General features: G+C 24.3%; 1 protein-coding gene across 1 annotated transcript; it reads right to left on the bottom strand.

Moving 5' to 3' along the window:
- Positions 1 to 4,197: 4,197 nt before the first annotated feature.
- MKS88_004905 (DNA topoisomerase 2) lies at positions 4,198 to 9,640 on the bottom strand (the record flags this gene model as incomplete). Its single annotated transcript, XM_067218119.1, has 5 exons — positions 4,198 to 4,239; positions 4,414 to 4,482; positions 4,910 to 5,028; positions 5,288 to 5,445; positions 5,601 to 9,640. The coding sequence occupies 5 exons, from the start codon at positions 9,638 to 9,640 to the stop codon at positions 4,198 to 4,200; spliced, it is 4,428 nt and encodes a 1,475-aa protein (XP_067071284.1).
- Positions 9,641 to 15,123: the final 5,483 nt, after the last annotated feature.

The raw sequence follows: 15,123 nt of genomic DNA, 5'->3' as shown, positions 1-15,123 counted from the left end.
ATATATATATTACATATTATTATCATATGTTAAAAGGTAAAAATCTTCATGTAAATTTCCTTGTTTTTCCTTTTTTTCCTTTAACATTTTTTATGAACGATTCCATTCATTTATAGAACGTTCCTTTAAAAATAAAGATATTGTTCAAGGACAAAAAAAATAATAAAAATATACTCAAAATGTATAAAATTAATACAATATATTACTACTATATTTTATATATATATGCATACAAAAATATGATAATAAAGGTATGTATATATGTTACTTATTATATACGTATATTAAAACACAAGTGTAAACAAATATAAAATTATATTATGCAGTTTGAAATGGTTCAAAAAAATTGGTAAAGTAAAATGAACAATGCAAATTTAATGTTATTTTATCAACAGGGTATTTACGTGCAAAAAAAAAAAAAAATTATATGTATTAAACATAATATATACATATATATATATATATATACATGTATATATACATGTATATATACATTTGTAAATATCATTCGTGTATATATAAATGTATGTGTATACTTATAAAATATATATACCATTTGTGCGAAAAAAAATAAGCAAAAAAGGAAAAAAAGCAATATTAATGGAAAAAAAAAAAAGGCGAAAAATATGAAAAAAAAAATTTTTAATTGGTGAATTTATTTTGCACGAAATAAAATCAGTATTATTTCTTTACATTTAAAAACATATGCTCGTTATTTAATCATAACTTTGAAAAAAAAAGATATAATTGTACTTTCCTTCTTTTTTATTATTTCCTTAGGTATATTACTAATATATAATACTTACTATAATGATATTAATATATTCATTTATGTATTTTTTCATATTTATTTCCTGCTGATATTTTTTGATATTTTAAGTATACAAATAATATATTATACTATATTGTAATGGGGGGGAAGAAAAAATAGTATATAAAATAAATGAACACAAAAAAAAAAAAAAAAAATTAAATTTTTACGTACATATATATTTAAGTACTAAGATTAACCGGTACTGATATGCGCAAAAATAAAATACTGTATGTATAAATAGCAGTGAAGTGCGAACACTTTTGATAACATATACTTAAATATATATGAATAAACATATATGAATGAACATATATGAATGAACATGTTTGAATAAACATGTTTGAATAAATATATACAAATAAATATATACAAATGAATATATACAAATAAATATTGTATAAATATATATGTTACAAATATATATAAATAAATTAATATGCATGAATATATATACATGTATACATTGTGTATGAATATACGTATATATATATGAATATGGAGTGTATCACTTTTTAACGCGCCAAAAAGAAAAAAATTTTGTTACATTATTTTTATTTATGTATATGAATGTATATTTAAATGATCAAGAAAAAAAAAAAAAAAAAAAAAAAAAAAAAAAAAAAAAAAAAAAAAAAAAAAAAAAAAAAAAAAAAAAAAAAAAAGAAAAAAAGAAAAAAAAAAAAAAAAAGAGAAAAAGAAAAAAATTGAACATTACAAAAAAGAAAAAAGAAAAACACACACGAAGGCTTAAAAGAATAAACTTTTTAAGTTTTTATAAGAAAAAGAATGTCACATATACATAATTTATGCACACAAAAAAAAAAAATAGTATTTCCTATTTTAAAATATTATATATAACACCTTAAAAATGTATTTTATTGAAATATTTTATTTTTGTTTTCATATAATACTTTGCACCCTTAAAGAGGTAATTAGAACGCAAAGAAAAAAAGTTCATCGTTATAAATTTATTATACATATGTACACATAATTACAAACAGGAATAAATATATATATATAGATAGATATGCATATGAAGGATGTAAAAAGGAAATGGGTATTTAAGAAATAAGAAAGGAAAGTAAGCAAAAATATATTATTATATATACAATATTTAAGGAAAACGAAAAAAACAGGAAGAACATAACTACTAAACGTACGTTTATGTTGCATACGGAAATTGGTATGTACAGTCCTAGTTATTTTTCACCTGTATATGTATATATTTATACATATATATATATATATATATATATATAGGAAAAGAGCTTGCATTTTTTTCTTTTCCACTTCATTTGAAAATTGGGCTATTATTTACAAAGCTAATGGACACATAGTTATAACATAATGTGTATATATTTTTAAAACGAAAAAAAAAAAAAAAAAAAAGTGACAACTCATTCGAACCAACTCGTCCGGAACTGCTAAGTACATGTTGAGTTTCAATCTTATTGAGAAAAAATCTCCCTCCTTTTTCGTCACTGTTACATGTGTATATATGTAATTGTTCTGTCTACATTTGTATCCCATAATGGGCTTTTTAAATATATATATATATATATATATATATATATATATATAAATTTATACATATGCACAATAATACAAATGTGTTAAAGATTTATTAAAAATAAAAGATATCGTAAAAGGAAAGACTGGTAAATTATCTCCTTAACGAAGGAGAAGGAAACACATATATTATGTCATGTCGTCCTGATATTAATGTTCGCAATAACTTCAAACCCGTTTAACAGATTCGCAGCATCCGTGCCAATTCTTTTTATGTGTGTACTCATATTCTACAAGTCTTTTTTTAAAATAAATGTGTGTGTACAATGTGGACAGTCTACATATATGAATCAAAAATTGATGAAATAAAAAAAAAAATGTTTACATCCCATTAATACTAAGGGAAACGTACACTTATTACTATTCATAACTAAACTTCTATAAGCTTCGTTATATAATTATTCCTACAAATAGCAATTTTAACACAAATGTAACAGTAATAAAGAATGGAAAACTAATATTTTTTATATACGCACTGATCACCTTCGTAAGTACTCTCTAACTATGCTTCAATATATATACATATGTATAATTATATATATTTATACTTCCTTCTCCTTGCTACCCAACGCTTTGTATATTGCATATATGAATGTTTTATTTGATGCATTTCCCCTTCATTAAGTATCTCTACTAGGCCATATATTTTTCTGCCTCCCCCCACCTAAAAATTCTGAATAAATATATTCATCACAATATATTTGGCATTATAATATCTATGTTATATTTATTCAAAAGTAAAATTATAAAAAAAAAAAAAAAAAAAAGCGGGAAAAGAAAAGGAAAAGGAAAAAGAAAAAGAAAAAGAAAAAGAAAAATAAAAAAAAATATATACTTTTTCCTATGTAAATTTATAACTAATTAGAGTATAAAAGCGATTCGCATTACGGCATATTATCATAAAAATGAATGTTGCACACTTATAATTAGCAATATGTATAAGAGCCCTTTTTTTTCTTTTCTTTTTCTTTGTTTTTTTTTTTTCCTTTCATATAGACACATAAAAAGGATGTGTGCTATTTTTTATTTCAACGTTTCACGCATAACTTGAGCTAAAAAATTGAAACACGTATTTTTTATTTCATGAAAAAATATATTTTTTAATTTGTTATTTTATTTTATTTCGCCTAAATGATACCAAAGATATATTCAAAAGATTTGATTATTTAAGAGTATGAAGCAGAATAAAAAAAAAAAAAGGGCTCAAAAACGCACTTCATATAACTGTTTAAGATAAAAATAATGCAATACGAGAAGGCTTCCCTTCGTTAATAAATATAAAAGTATAAGAATGTATATACGTATGTACCTATCTACACATACATCCATACATCCATATTTATACTATTTTTTTTCCGTTACGCACACAAAACACATTTTTAGACAAAATTAAATACACATTTGGACATGTTAACTTATTCTAATACTAAAAAAAATAAAGTAGTAAATTAGTAATTTCCTTTTTTATAAAAAAAAAAAAAATTTATAATCAGCTTTTTCATAATGATGTACCAGTTAAATTATAAGAGTTAATTTCAAGTTTGTACATGTTAATTTTTGTACACTTGTCAATAGCGATATTTTTGAATAGTAATAAAATTTAAAAAAAAGTCATAATGTAAACATCATGTACATATATATAAACATAAACTCTACGTGAATTAAAAAAAAAAAAAAAAAAAAAAAAAAAAAGATATTTCTCCATTTAGTCTCTTTCCTGTAGGATTCTGTAATAAAAACTTTATATTACTCTTTGAATAATCTAAAAGCACCATCTCAGCACTTTACCCTTTTGAAAAATTAACCTCTATATTCTATATATTGAATGAACTGTCACTATCATCCACTGATTCAACCTGTCAAGAGAAGTAAATAACAAAATAAAAAGCACGAAAAAATAATGGTTCCCGTTCGATTTATTACAAAACAAAATATAAAATAAATTAATTTATAAATAAATAAATTTTATTTTCTACACTTAAAAAAAATCTGATTATGTGTTAATTTATCTCTATTTTTTCAAATCTTACATCATTGCTGGAATCGTCACTATCATAAGTTAACGACTTCTTCGATTTTGAATCATCTAATAATGTGCTCTGCGAATGGGGAAAAAATTAAGTATGAGCAGAAAGAAAAAAAAAGAAAAAACGAAAAAAAAAGGTTATAAAATATGGACAAAGAAACGGGTGTGAAATTCATTAAAAAAAAAAAAATAGTAAAATAAAATCAAATTAAATTCAAATCAAATTCAAATTAAATTCAAACCAAATTAAATTCAAACCAAATTAAATTCAAATCAAATTAAATTCAAATCAAATTCAAATTAAATTCAAATCAAATTAAATTCAAATCAAATTCAAATTAAATTCAAACCAAATTAAATTCAAACCAAATTAAATTCAAATAAAATGAAAATAATATAAAATTAAAAACACTTCAAAAGGAGTCATTTGTCAATAAATACAACAATATCAAGAGAACATTTATGAAAGCTTTTACAGAAACGTATTGCACTTAATTTACCTTTTTCTTGTTCGAGGGAGTTCGTCCTCCTGTGCTCTTTTTAGAAGGGGAGCTCTTCTTTTCTGCGTTTTTCATTTTAATCTTTTCAGCTAGGGTCAGTCTTGGCTTCTTCTTATTTTCTACAAAATTAAAGAAAAAAAAAAAAAACTCACATATGTGTATATATACATATGGACATTTGCATATGTGTGCGCACATTTTCATTAGCATTTATGCATATTCATGTTGTGCAGAGCAGCTGCATAAATTCCTCTACTGCAAGAACTAAACTTATAACGCATACAAAATTGTACATATATGTATGTTTGTATGTATGTATATATGTATGCATGTATGCATGTATGCACGTAACTATCTGGCACTATTTACTCTACATACCAAGCTCTAGTAACTTATTTTTAATGCCTGAAAAGTCGTTAATGTTTATTATACTATTCGGTGATATAGTAATATTTTCACTAGTGCCTACAGGTATGCTAGGTGTTTTGTCTACTATAATACTACTATCGTTGTCCTTAGGTGAACTACTTCCATAACTATCGTCATTAGATAAATCAGAAGATAGAGTTTTTTTTTTTTTGAATTTTTATTAGTACTCTTATTATTTTTAGTATATGCATTAGTGTCTACGTTATTTGAATTATTTTTATTTATAATTTTATTGAGTAATGGTGTGTTGTCAGATATGTACGAGTCATCAACATTTTTTGCATAAGTCATATTATTGCTATATACTTCGCTGTTAACTAATATGGACGAGTCGTTAAAATCATTATTACTACGATGACTGATGTTGTTAGTACCATTTATATCACTACTACCATTGATATTATTGTTACTATTGTCGTCCTCTGTTTTTTTCAATCTCTTTCTAGCACTACTAGTCGCATTATTATTAGGCATTTTTTTTGTTTTTTTAATATTCAGAGTATGAAGTAAGAATTCACTACTATCAGATGAATCATCACCTGGGGAATCGTCATCACTCGTTAACTTTTTCTTCTTTTTCTTTTTCCTAAAAGCACTTCCTCCCTGTTTTCTGGCTACCTTAAATCTGTTACTTTCCTCTCGGTTAGCTAACTCAACATTTCGTTGATATTCAATGGCTTCTTCTACCTTTTCAATATCCTTCAGCCACATTGTTTCAATAGTAATATTTTTTAGTATTTCTAGTTCTCTTTCCTTCTCCTTAAGTTGTGATAATAGATCTTCTACTTTTTCTAACGTGAGACTAAATATAGGCATACCTAATAAATAATCATAATCTTTTACGGATATACCAGCAATAATTTCTTCGTTATCTTCTGGGTTTTCACCTGACTCTAGTAATTCTTGTTCAAATATTTCTTCTTTTTTTATTTTATTAATATCTTTATAAGGATCATAGCCTTTTCTATACAACTCTTCAACAAGTACTTTCTTTTTTTTTTTGTTAACTATAAGTTCATTATTAACTATAGCTAATATAAATTTGCTCTTATTTGAAATAATTTTTTTTTCCTTTTCCAATTTAGCTATTAAATAGCTTTTTCTATTTTCATAAGCTTTTAATCTGTGGAAACAAAATTCTTTCAATATATCGAGCTCAGTTGAATATCTCTGTAATTTGAGATTTGGATCGAATAGCGTCATATTTGTTGTAGTTAATGTACTCTTTAGTTTAAATATTTTTTCTAGTCCTTCTTCTTCTGCTCTTTTTAATTTTACAGGATCCATTTTGATAGTAAAACATATATCTTCATGTGAACTGTTGTCTATATAGTCTATAATTAATTGATGCTTTTCATCTGTTAGTAATTCTTCCAAGAATTCTTTATAATCTTGTGTCCATCTTTTAATAGGCAATTCAGTAATTTCTAAGGTCTCATCATCTATCTTTTTTATTATACCAATAGTTTCATAACCAGTTTTTCCATTTGATTCTATTCTACCCTTAAAATCTTTGTACCATGGAATCATAGGTATTAAAGGTTCTTTATTTATGTATCTCTTAATATTATTAATAATATCTAAATAATTATAATTCGGAATAAATGATGAATATCCTGTTCCTATTCCTTCACAACCATTCACCAGTATAGTTGGTATAACAGGTATATAATATTGTGGTTCTATTTTTTGACCTTCTTCGTTTAAATATTTTAATATAGGATCATCATATTCATTAAATATACTTCTTGTCGAACTAGCCAATTTGGTAAAAATATACCTAGCTGCTGATGCATCTTTTCCTCCCTCTTTTCTACTACCAAATTGTCCACATGGTTCTAAAAAGTTAATATTATTTGATCCTACAAATGTTTGTGCCATGTTAATAATGGTCTGTTGTAATGAAGACTCTCCATGATGATATGCACTATGCTCTGCTATATATCCAACTAATTGTGCTACTTTACATTCATTTTTTAAATTTCTTTTAAAACAGCCATATAGTACTTTTCTTTGACCAGGTTTCCATCCATCCATAATGTTCGGTATACTTCTTTCTGTATCATATCTTGAATAATAAATTAATTCTTTATTTACAAAATCGTAATATGATAAATCTTTTTCCTTATGATCTACATATGAACCAAGAATAAAATTTTGTAACCACAATTTTCTATCTTCAATTCTTTTTTTACTAAATGCCATATCAATTGAATCTCCATCTCTATCCCCTGTCCATAAAAATACTATTTTATGATTCTTTATATCTGAAAAATATTGTTTAAATTCTTTATCTGTTGAAGTACCAAGCCCTTTGTAGTATTTTATTTTCCACCCAACTAAATTTGTGCTTTCTTTCCATTGTTCATATTCTGCAATTGTAAAAAAAGAATATTCCTGATTACCCTTTTGTACTTTAACAATGGGCGTAACAAATTCACTTAAGAATCCTTTATGTTTTAATAAACTGGGCCAAAATTTATGTATCATATTAATTAGCAATCCTTTAATGTGCGATCCGTCATAATCTTGATCTGTCATGATCATAAGAGAACCGTATCGTAATCCTTTCAGATCATCTTTATTCTTATCTGTAATATCTAAGCCCATAATTTTGAAAATATTTTGTATTTCTTTGTTGTCCATTAATTGTTTGAACGAAGCATCTCTTACATTTAATAATTTACCTTTCAATGGAAACACACCATATTTATCTCTACCTACAATAGATAAACCAGCTAAACAGGACGTTTTAGCACTATCTCCTTCTGTTAATATTAAGGTACATTCTTGACTATATTTACTACCTGCATCATTAGCATCTTCTAACTTAGGGATACCGATAATTCTTTCCCTGGCTTTAGAAGATCCAGCTTTCATTTTTTTTCTTAACTCCACTTGTGCTTTAGCTTGAGCCCATAATAAAATATTACTTAAGATAGGACTTTTTAACACATTATTTATAGTCTTTTCAGATAAGATACATTTACTACCAAATTTCACAGGTTTAGTAGTTAACGTTTCTTTTGTTTGAGAATCAAAAGTAGGATTAACAATTAAACAGTTTACAAATACCCATAAATGATTCTTTATATGTCCAGATTTTATTTCCATTCCTCCTTTATTTTTTGCATTTGCTCTTTTACTAAGTGAATTAAGTAGTTGTTCAACTATATAATTAACGTGTGATCCTCCTTTCGTTGTACATATACTGTTAACAAAAGACACTTGTTGGAACTGAGACCCATCTGTTTTTGATACAACTATTTCCCATCGATGTTGCTTTTCATGTATTTTTACCAGCTCCTCTTCATCATTAATGTTTCCACTTCCGCTTCCATTGCCATTTCCATTCCCATTAGCCGCATTGCTCTTAGATGGGGATACCTCCCCGGGTTCATTTGACAAACTAACATCTAAATTGTCCATAGTCTGATTAGCGCTAACTTCCGCATTGCCATTCTGATTTTCCTTATTAGTATTATTTTTATTGTTACTACCATTCCCATTTCCATTTGCTGAATTATCCTTCAAATATAAATCTACGTAACTTTTAAAATCTTTCACACTTAACCTTGTTCCGTTTAAATAAACCCTCACACTACAAGTACCAGCTAAGTCGTATACCCTCTTGTACAGCAAACTTTCTATATCTTCATCCATTTCAGTCATTCCAAATTTTACTAAATCAGGTTTAAATGTAACCTTTACATAATCTTTTCCACTATAATTTTTTATGATCGGTTCAGAAACTTTTGACATATTATCTGACCATGTCATTTTAAATTCTTTTTTCCTCTCACTATCACCACAATATACAACAAACTCTTTACTAAAAATATTTGTTAATTTTGCTCCAAATCCATTTCTGCCTCCAGTAATTCGATCTTCTGCATCATCATAATTATCCGATGTTAACAATTCCCCAAAAATCATATGAGGAACATATATATTCATTTCTTTATGTATTTCTACTGGTATACCTTCACCATCATTATATACACTTATTTTTTTCTGTTCTTTATTTATTTCTATTTTTATACAAGTCATAGGGTTGTCACTCTTCGGCTTTTCCCTAGCTTTTACATCTGCTGCATTTACAATAATTTCATCGAATATTTTATATAACCCTGGTACATATGTTATATTCTTTTGAACCATACGATTCTTTTCTTTATTCCAAACCCATAACAACTGTGTATGCATTTCGACACTTCCTATGTAGGTATCAGGCCTCAGCAGAATATGTTCTATCTGTGACTTTTTCTGATACCTCTCTTCGATTGTTTTGTTTTTCGCCATGTTTCAAAAAAAAAGGAAAAGGGGGAAGAGAAATAACAGGCATCGAATTGCACACACATACGTACATATATATATGTACGTATGTGTGTACGTGTGTATATGTGTGCACGGATATGTTGTATGTATTAATGTATGTGTGCATGGATATGTTGTATGTATTAATGTATGTGTGCATGGATATGTTGTATGTATTAATGTATGTGTGCATGAATATGTTGTATGTATTAATGTATGTGTGCATGAATATGTTGTATGTATTAATGTATGTATGCATGCAACTATGTATGTATATTTACTTATGTGCAAAGGCACCTATAATGTTCGCATTTATACGCTTATTCGGTTCGCTTATATATGCTCATAAGCAGATGCGCAAATTTTGCGCGCATTTTAATAACAAAAATCGAAACATGCACGCAAATTTTAATTTTTTAAAAATATGATTTTATACGCACATGCATACAAAGCGCATGGTATTTTGCTCGAATGGCGCATTCACATGTTTAGGATAATAAGGGTACATTTGTATGAAAAAGAAAGAAGAAAGAAGAAGAGAGAAGTAAAAAGTAAAATGAAAAACGTAAAAAGATAAATGAAAAATGTAAAAAGATAAACGAAAAAAGTAAAAAGTAATGGGAAAAATTAAAAAGGTGAAGGGAAAAATAAAAAATGAAACAGTGTAAGTTGTTTTATAATATTTGATATATAACATATATATAATAAATATAAATACATATATATATATATATATATATGTACAAGTTCTACGTCAAAAGGCCAACATTAAATCTCTGGGAAACAACAACGTATATATATGTGCATAAATACACATATATTTTGTCAAACGGTAGAACAGTTCTTTTTCAAAAATTTGGCGTGTATGTAATATATAATAATATACAACTCCACAAATCATCCTTGAAAAAAAAAAAAATTTAAAGCAGTATTATTATTTAAAAAGCATTCATAAAAAAAAAAAAAAAAAAAAAAAAAAATTAGTACTTGTAAATTTATAAAAATTTACATTGTTATAATATATAAGAAGAAACCAAAAATATATTGTTTTCTATGTTTAAAAATTTTTTTATTTTTATTTTTATTTTTGCAATTATATATATATATGGACATACTGTACAAAAGGATTATGCAAAGTAATGTAAGAATTTTTCAATTTATCTAAATTATACGTCAAATAGGCAAATATACCAGAAGAATAAAATAAAAGAATAAAACGAAATAAATAAATGAATTAAGTAAAATCAATAAATAAAATAAACAAATATATAAAATAAACCAATATATAAAATAAACCAATATATAAAATAAACCAATAAATAAAATAAACCAATAAATAAAATAAAATATATAAAATAAACCAGGAAATAAAATGAAAAAAAGTAACGAGTGTAAATTCAACCTATTCTATGAATATGTAAACCCCAACTGCCTTTATTTACTTTTATATCAATAAAATAAAATAGATTTATTTTTCTCTTAAAAGAAAAATGAGAAAAGAGTGACATAACTGCTATTTCTATAAATTAAAAAAAAAAATTTATAATGAAAAAAAAAGCATACATGTGTATATATTCATGTAATATATATATATTTGTATAATATACACAATTATTATGTACATATTTATATAAGCAACATTTGTACGTGTGTACATAATACGCACAGATAGATTTCTTTTGGGCGAAATAGAGAATATTATATAAGCAAATTCACACAAAATGAAAAAAGTAGCCAAAAAATATATATTTTTTTTTAATTTTTTTTGAATAATATATATTATATATATATATATATATATATATATATATACATTACTCTTCAGTAATTGTGTTTGGTTTATAAATAAACATTCTGATATTACACTAATTCTGGTAAGGTGTGTAAAGTTTAATGAATTCACAAATTAATTGATGGATTGATAAACTAAATAATTTTCTTATTGTTCTTTCTTTTAAAAAAAAAAAAAAAAAAGGAAGTTCAAAATTATTCATTTTCCAATAAGCAATAAATGTTGAAAAAAAAAAAAAAAAAATGGAGGATAGAAGAATTCAGGTTCATCCACTAAGAAAAAAAATAAGAAAAATTTTTAAATCAACAGAGCAAAAAGGAAAAAAAAAAAAACAGCATATAGTAAATCTCAAATGTAAACTATATGTAAAACTTAAAGAAATTAAGTGAAAAACAGGCCAGATATTTAAGCGAAAAATTTTAAAAATAAGTGTAAAACCAAATGTAAAACTCAGCATATAACTAAATATAAAGCCACGAGTAAAAATCAACATAAAACTAATAATAAAATCTTTAGTAAAAATCAGCTTGAAAGGAAGTACAAAAGTAGTGTGTAAACTTAAACCTTAGTATAAACCTAATTATATAAATCAAAAGAGCAAAATGTAAAGGTTTAAAATATAGGCCTGATGTGCAACTATAAGTTTTTATGAAACTAAAAAAAATAATAATTCATAAAACTGAAGTAAGGTAGATATGTATTTATATATATATATATATATATATATATATAACACGAAAAAAAAAAATATTATCTAATGTGGAATACTAAAAAAAGAAGCGAAATTGTAATATTAAAAAGAAAAAAAGGAAAAAATGTAATTAATATCAATGTGTAATATTTATATAAATAATATTAATAATACAAAAAACTATTTAATAATGAATACTAATAAAATAAAAAAATATATACACTTGGAGAGAAATAGAATTTTTTGTTCTTTTCACTAAAAATATAAAAGTATAAATTTTTTCTTTAAAATGTGAAATGAAAACATAATTTTTATGTTAAAATATGACTTCAATAAAAGCTCGTTAAAGACAAAATTTTTTTAATTATATAAAAAAATAATTGTACTAAACGCATGTCTATTTTTTTTTTTTTTCACACAGATAAGGATAATATTATGCTTACGTACATATATATAATATGTATATGCTAATATAGCATTACACATTTTAATTTTTGCTTATATGTCTTATTTATTTTACGTTTAACTTTTCTTTTTTATATTAATTCTTAAAATAAAAAAGTTACAATTTTTAATCTTTAATTTTTAAAGTAGTCCATTTTCTCTCCCCTCTCTCCATTTCCCGAAAACTTGCTTAATGTTTCACACACTCATTAAGGTCATTCCAATTCGTACGTTTGAATTGAGTCCTTATCAAAACTTTAAAACATTTTCTTTTTTTTTTAAAATAATATTTTTAAAATCTACAAATACTTCAATTTTATCTCTACTCCTCAGATTTCAACTGTTTGAGCATTTTATTTAAATTTTTTTTTTTTTTTTTTTTTTCTTTTTTTTGTTCCATTTTTGCACATAACGCCAGTAGCTTTTGTTTACACAATATTGCAAGGTTAGGGGATAAACTAGTTAGTGCATTAGCAAATAGTCAAACGAATGAAATATAATAAAATATATTTAACAGAGAAATTATAAATTTACTGGGACACTCCTTTGTTGACTATATTATCTCATATTCTGAAAAGTCCTTTTATTTTATAAATGTGCTATGACGTTTTTTTTTTTTTTTAAATGGTCATACACGTTAAACAGATATATATTCATTCTAAAGAACCATATAAAACATTTTATTTTTTAAATAAAATAGCAAAATAAAATTTCCTAATTTTTCCCAACAAAAATTTTAAATCAGTAGGCGATATGTTCTTTAATGAGGCCACAAAAATAAATATTTTTCAAAAATTAACCTAAAAAATGAAATATAATAAAATAACGTCGACTTTAACAGAGCTTTATTATAATGAATAATATATTGCACAGATAAAAAAAAATAAAATAAAATAAAATAAATAAAAATAAATAAAAATAAATAAACATAAATAAAAATAAATAAACATAAATAAAAATAAATAAACATAAATAAACATAAATAAACATAAATAAACATAAATAAACATAAATAAACATAAATAAACATGAATAAAAATAAATAAACATAAATAAAAATAAATAAATATATAAATAAATCTTGTTGGTAACATGTAATAGGAATCAAATTTAACAAGCATTTTACTTCGTTTTGTTTCACTTTTCTTATTTTTTTTTTTTTTTGATTTGGTTATACTATATTTTTATTAAGCAAAAAATAACTTGAAAAAATAAAATAAATATAAAAAGCTAGCTAGAACAGATAATTCCATATTTGAAAGCAAAGAAAAATGAGCAAACAAATATAACACAAATGATGTATCTGCAAATAAAATAAATGTGATACTTCAATGTGCATACATATATAATTTATTATATATGATAGAAATTATTTTAGCGACTGTGTTCGTTTAGTTACATAGTAGTGTATCACACAATTTAAACAAATAAAACGAACAAAATACGAGATAAACCATATTATCATGACAAAATAAAACACGCTAATCAAATTTTTAAGGATTAACATATAACATCAAAATATATATGCGTATATATACACATACGTACATACTTATATGGGCATATATATATATATATATATATATATTTATGCATACCATGACGGTTTGAATATAATATAGAATAAAAAGGAATTATTTTTGTTTTTTTTTGTTTTGTTCCTTTTTTATTTTTTACTGTTTCCAATGGGCTTATTTAACAGTGTTAAAAATATTATAAAAAACACATACGTGTGTCTTACGAGAAATCAAATGGTAATAAATTAAATTTCTTATATAAATATATATAAACAACGAAAAGAAATAAAAAAGTTATAAAATATTATGGCATTAAAAAAAGAATTTATTATAACAAAAATGCAAATAAATTACTGAAGAATGATAACAAAATGAAAAGAACAAAAAAAAAAAAAAAAAAAAAAAATTTTAATAAACGTATGTATATGTTTATTTGCATCTCTTTTAAACACTTTTGTAGGATTTTGTTGGTCAAAAATTGGCATTTTTAATCAAAAATGTAATTTTTACTATTAGCACAGTTCTTTCAATTATAGTTGGTTACTACAAACAGAGCTTAGCTTTAAGCGCCTATATAATACTAGCTGGAACGGCCATATCAGCAGTTGTACGATTACATAATTATGACAGTACATATAGCACTTGTGTTATATGCACTATAATTTTTCTATACATATTACGCAAATAATGCACGTGTTACGTTTGTAATATTTACTATTGCTCAATTATTTTTCGGTATTCAGGTAGACTCATTATGATATTTTTGAATTTTTTGCCTTATCTGTTTTTTACTTTTTTTTTTTTTTTCAGCTAATCATACCAACATGGCCTATATACAACAAAAATAACATTCAATGGTCGAGAGACGAAGATTCAATAAACAGCAAGAAGAGGAAATAATAAAAATTTGTGCAAATGCTTGCGTACGTATTGCTAAGGTACGTGCGTTTATGTACATGTGTATATATGTATATGCGTTTATGCGTATGCGTGTATGCATATATGTATGTACATTTATTTATTT

The sequence above is a fragment of the Plasmodium brasilianum genome, chromosome 13, assembly GCF_023973825.1.
Source record: "Plasmodium brasilianum strain Bolivian I chromosome 13, whole genome shotgun sequence".
NCBI lineage: Eukaryota > Apicomplexa > Aconoidasida > Haemosporida > Plasmodiidae > Plasmodium > Plasmodium brasilianum.
The sequence above is the reverse complement of the archived record's forward strand: the minus strand, read 5'-3'. Positions and strand labels throughout refer to the sequence as shown.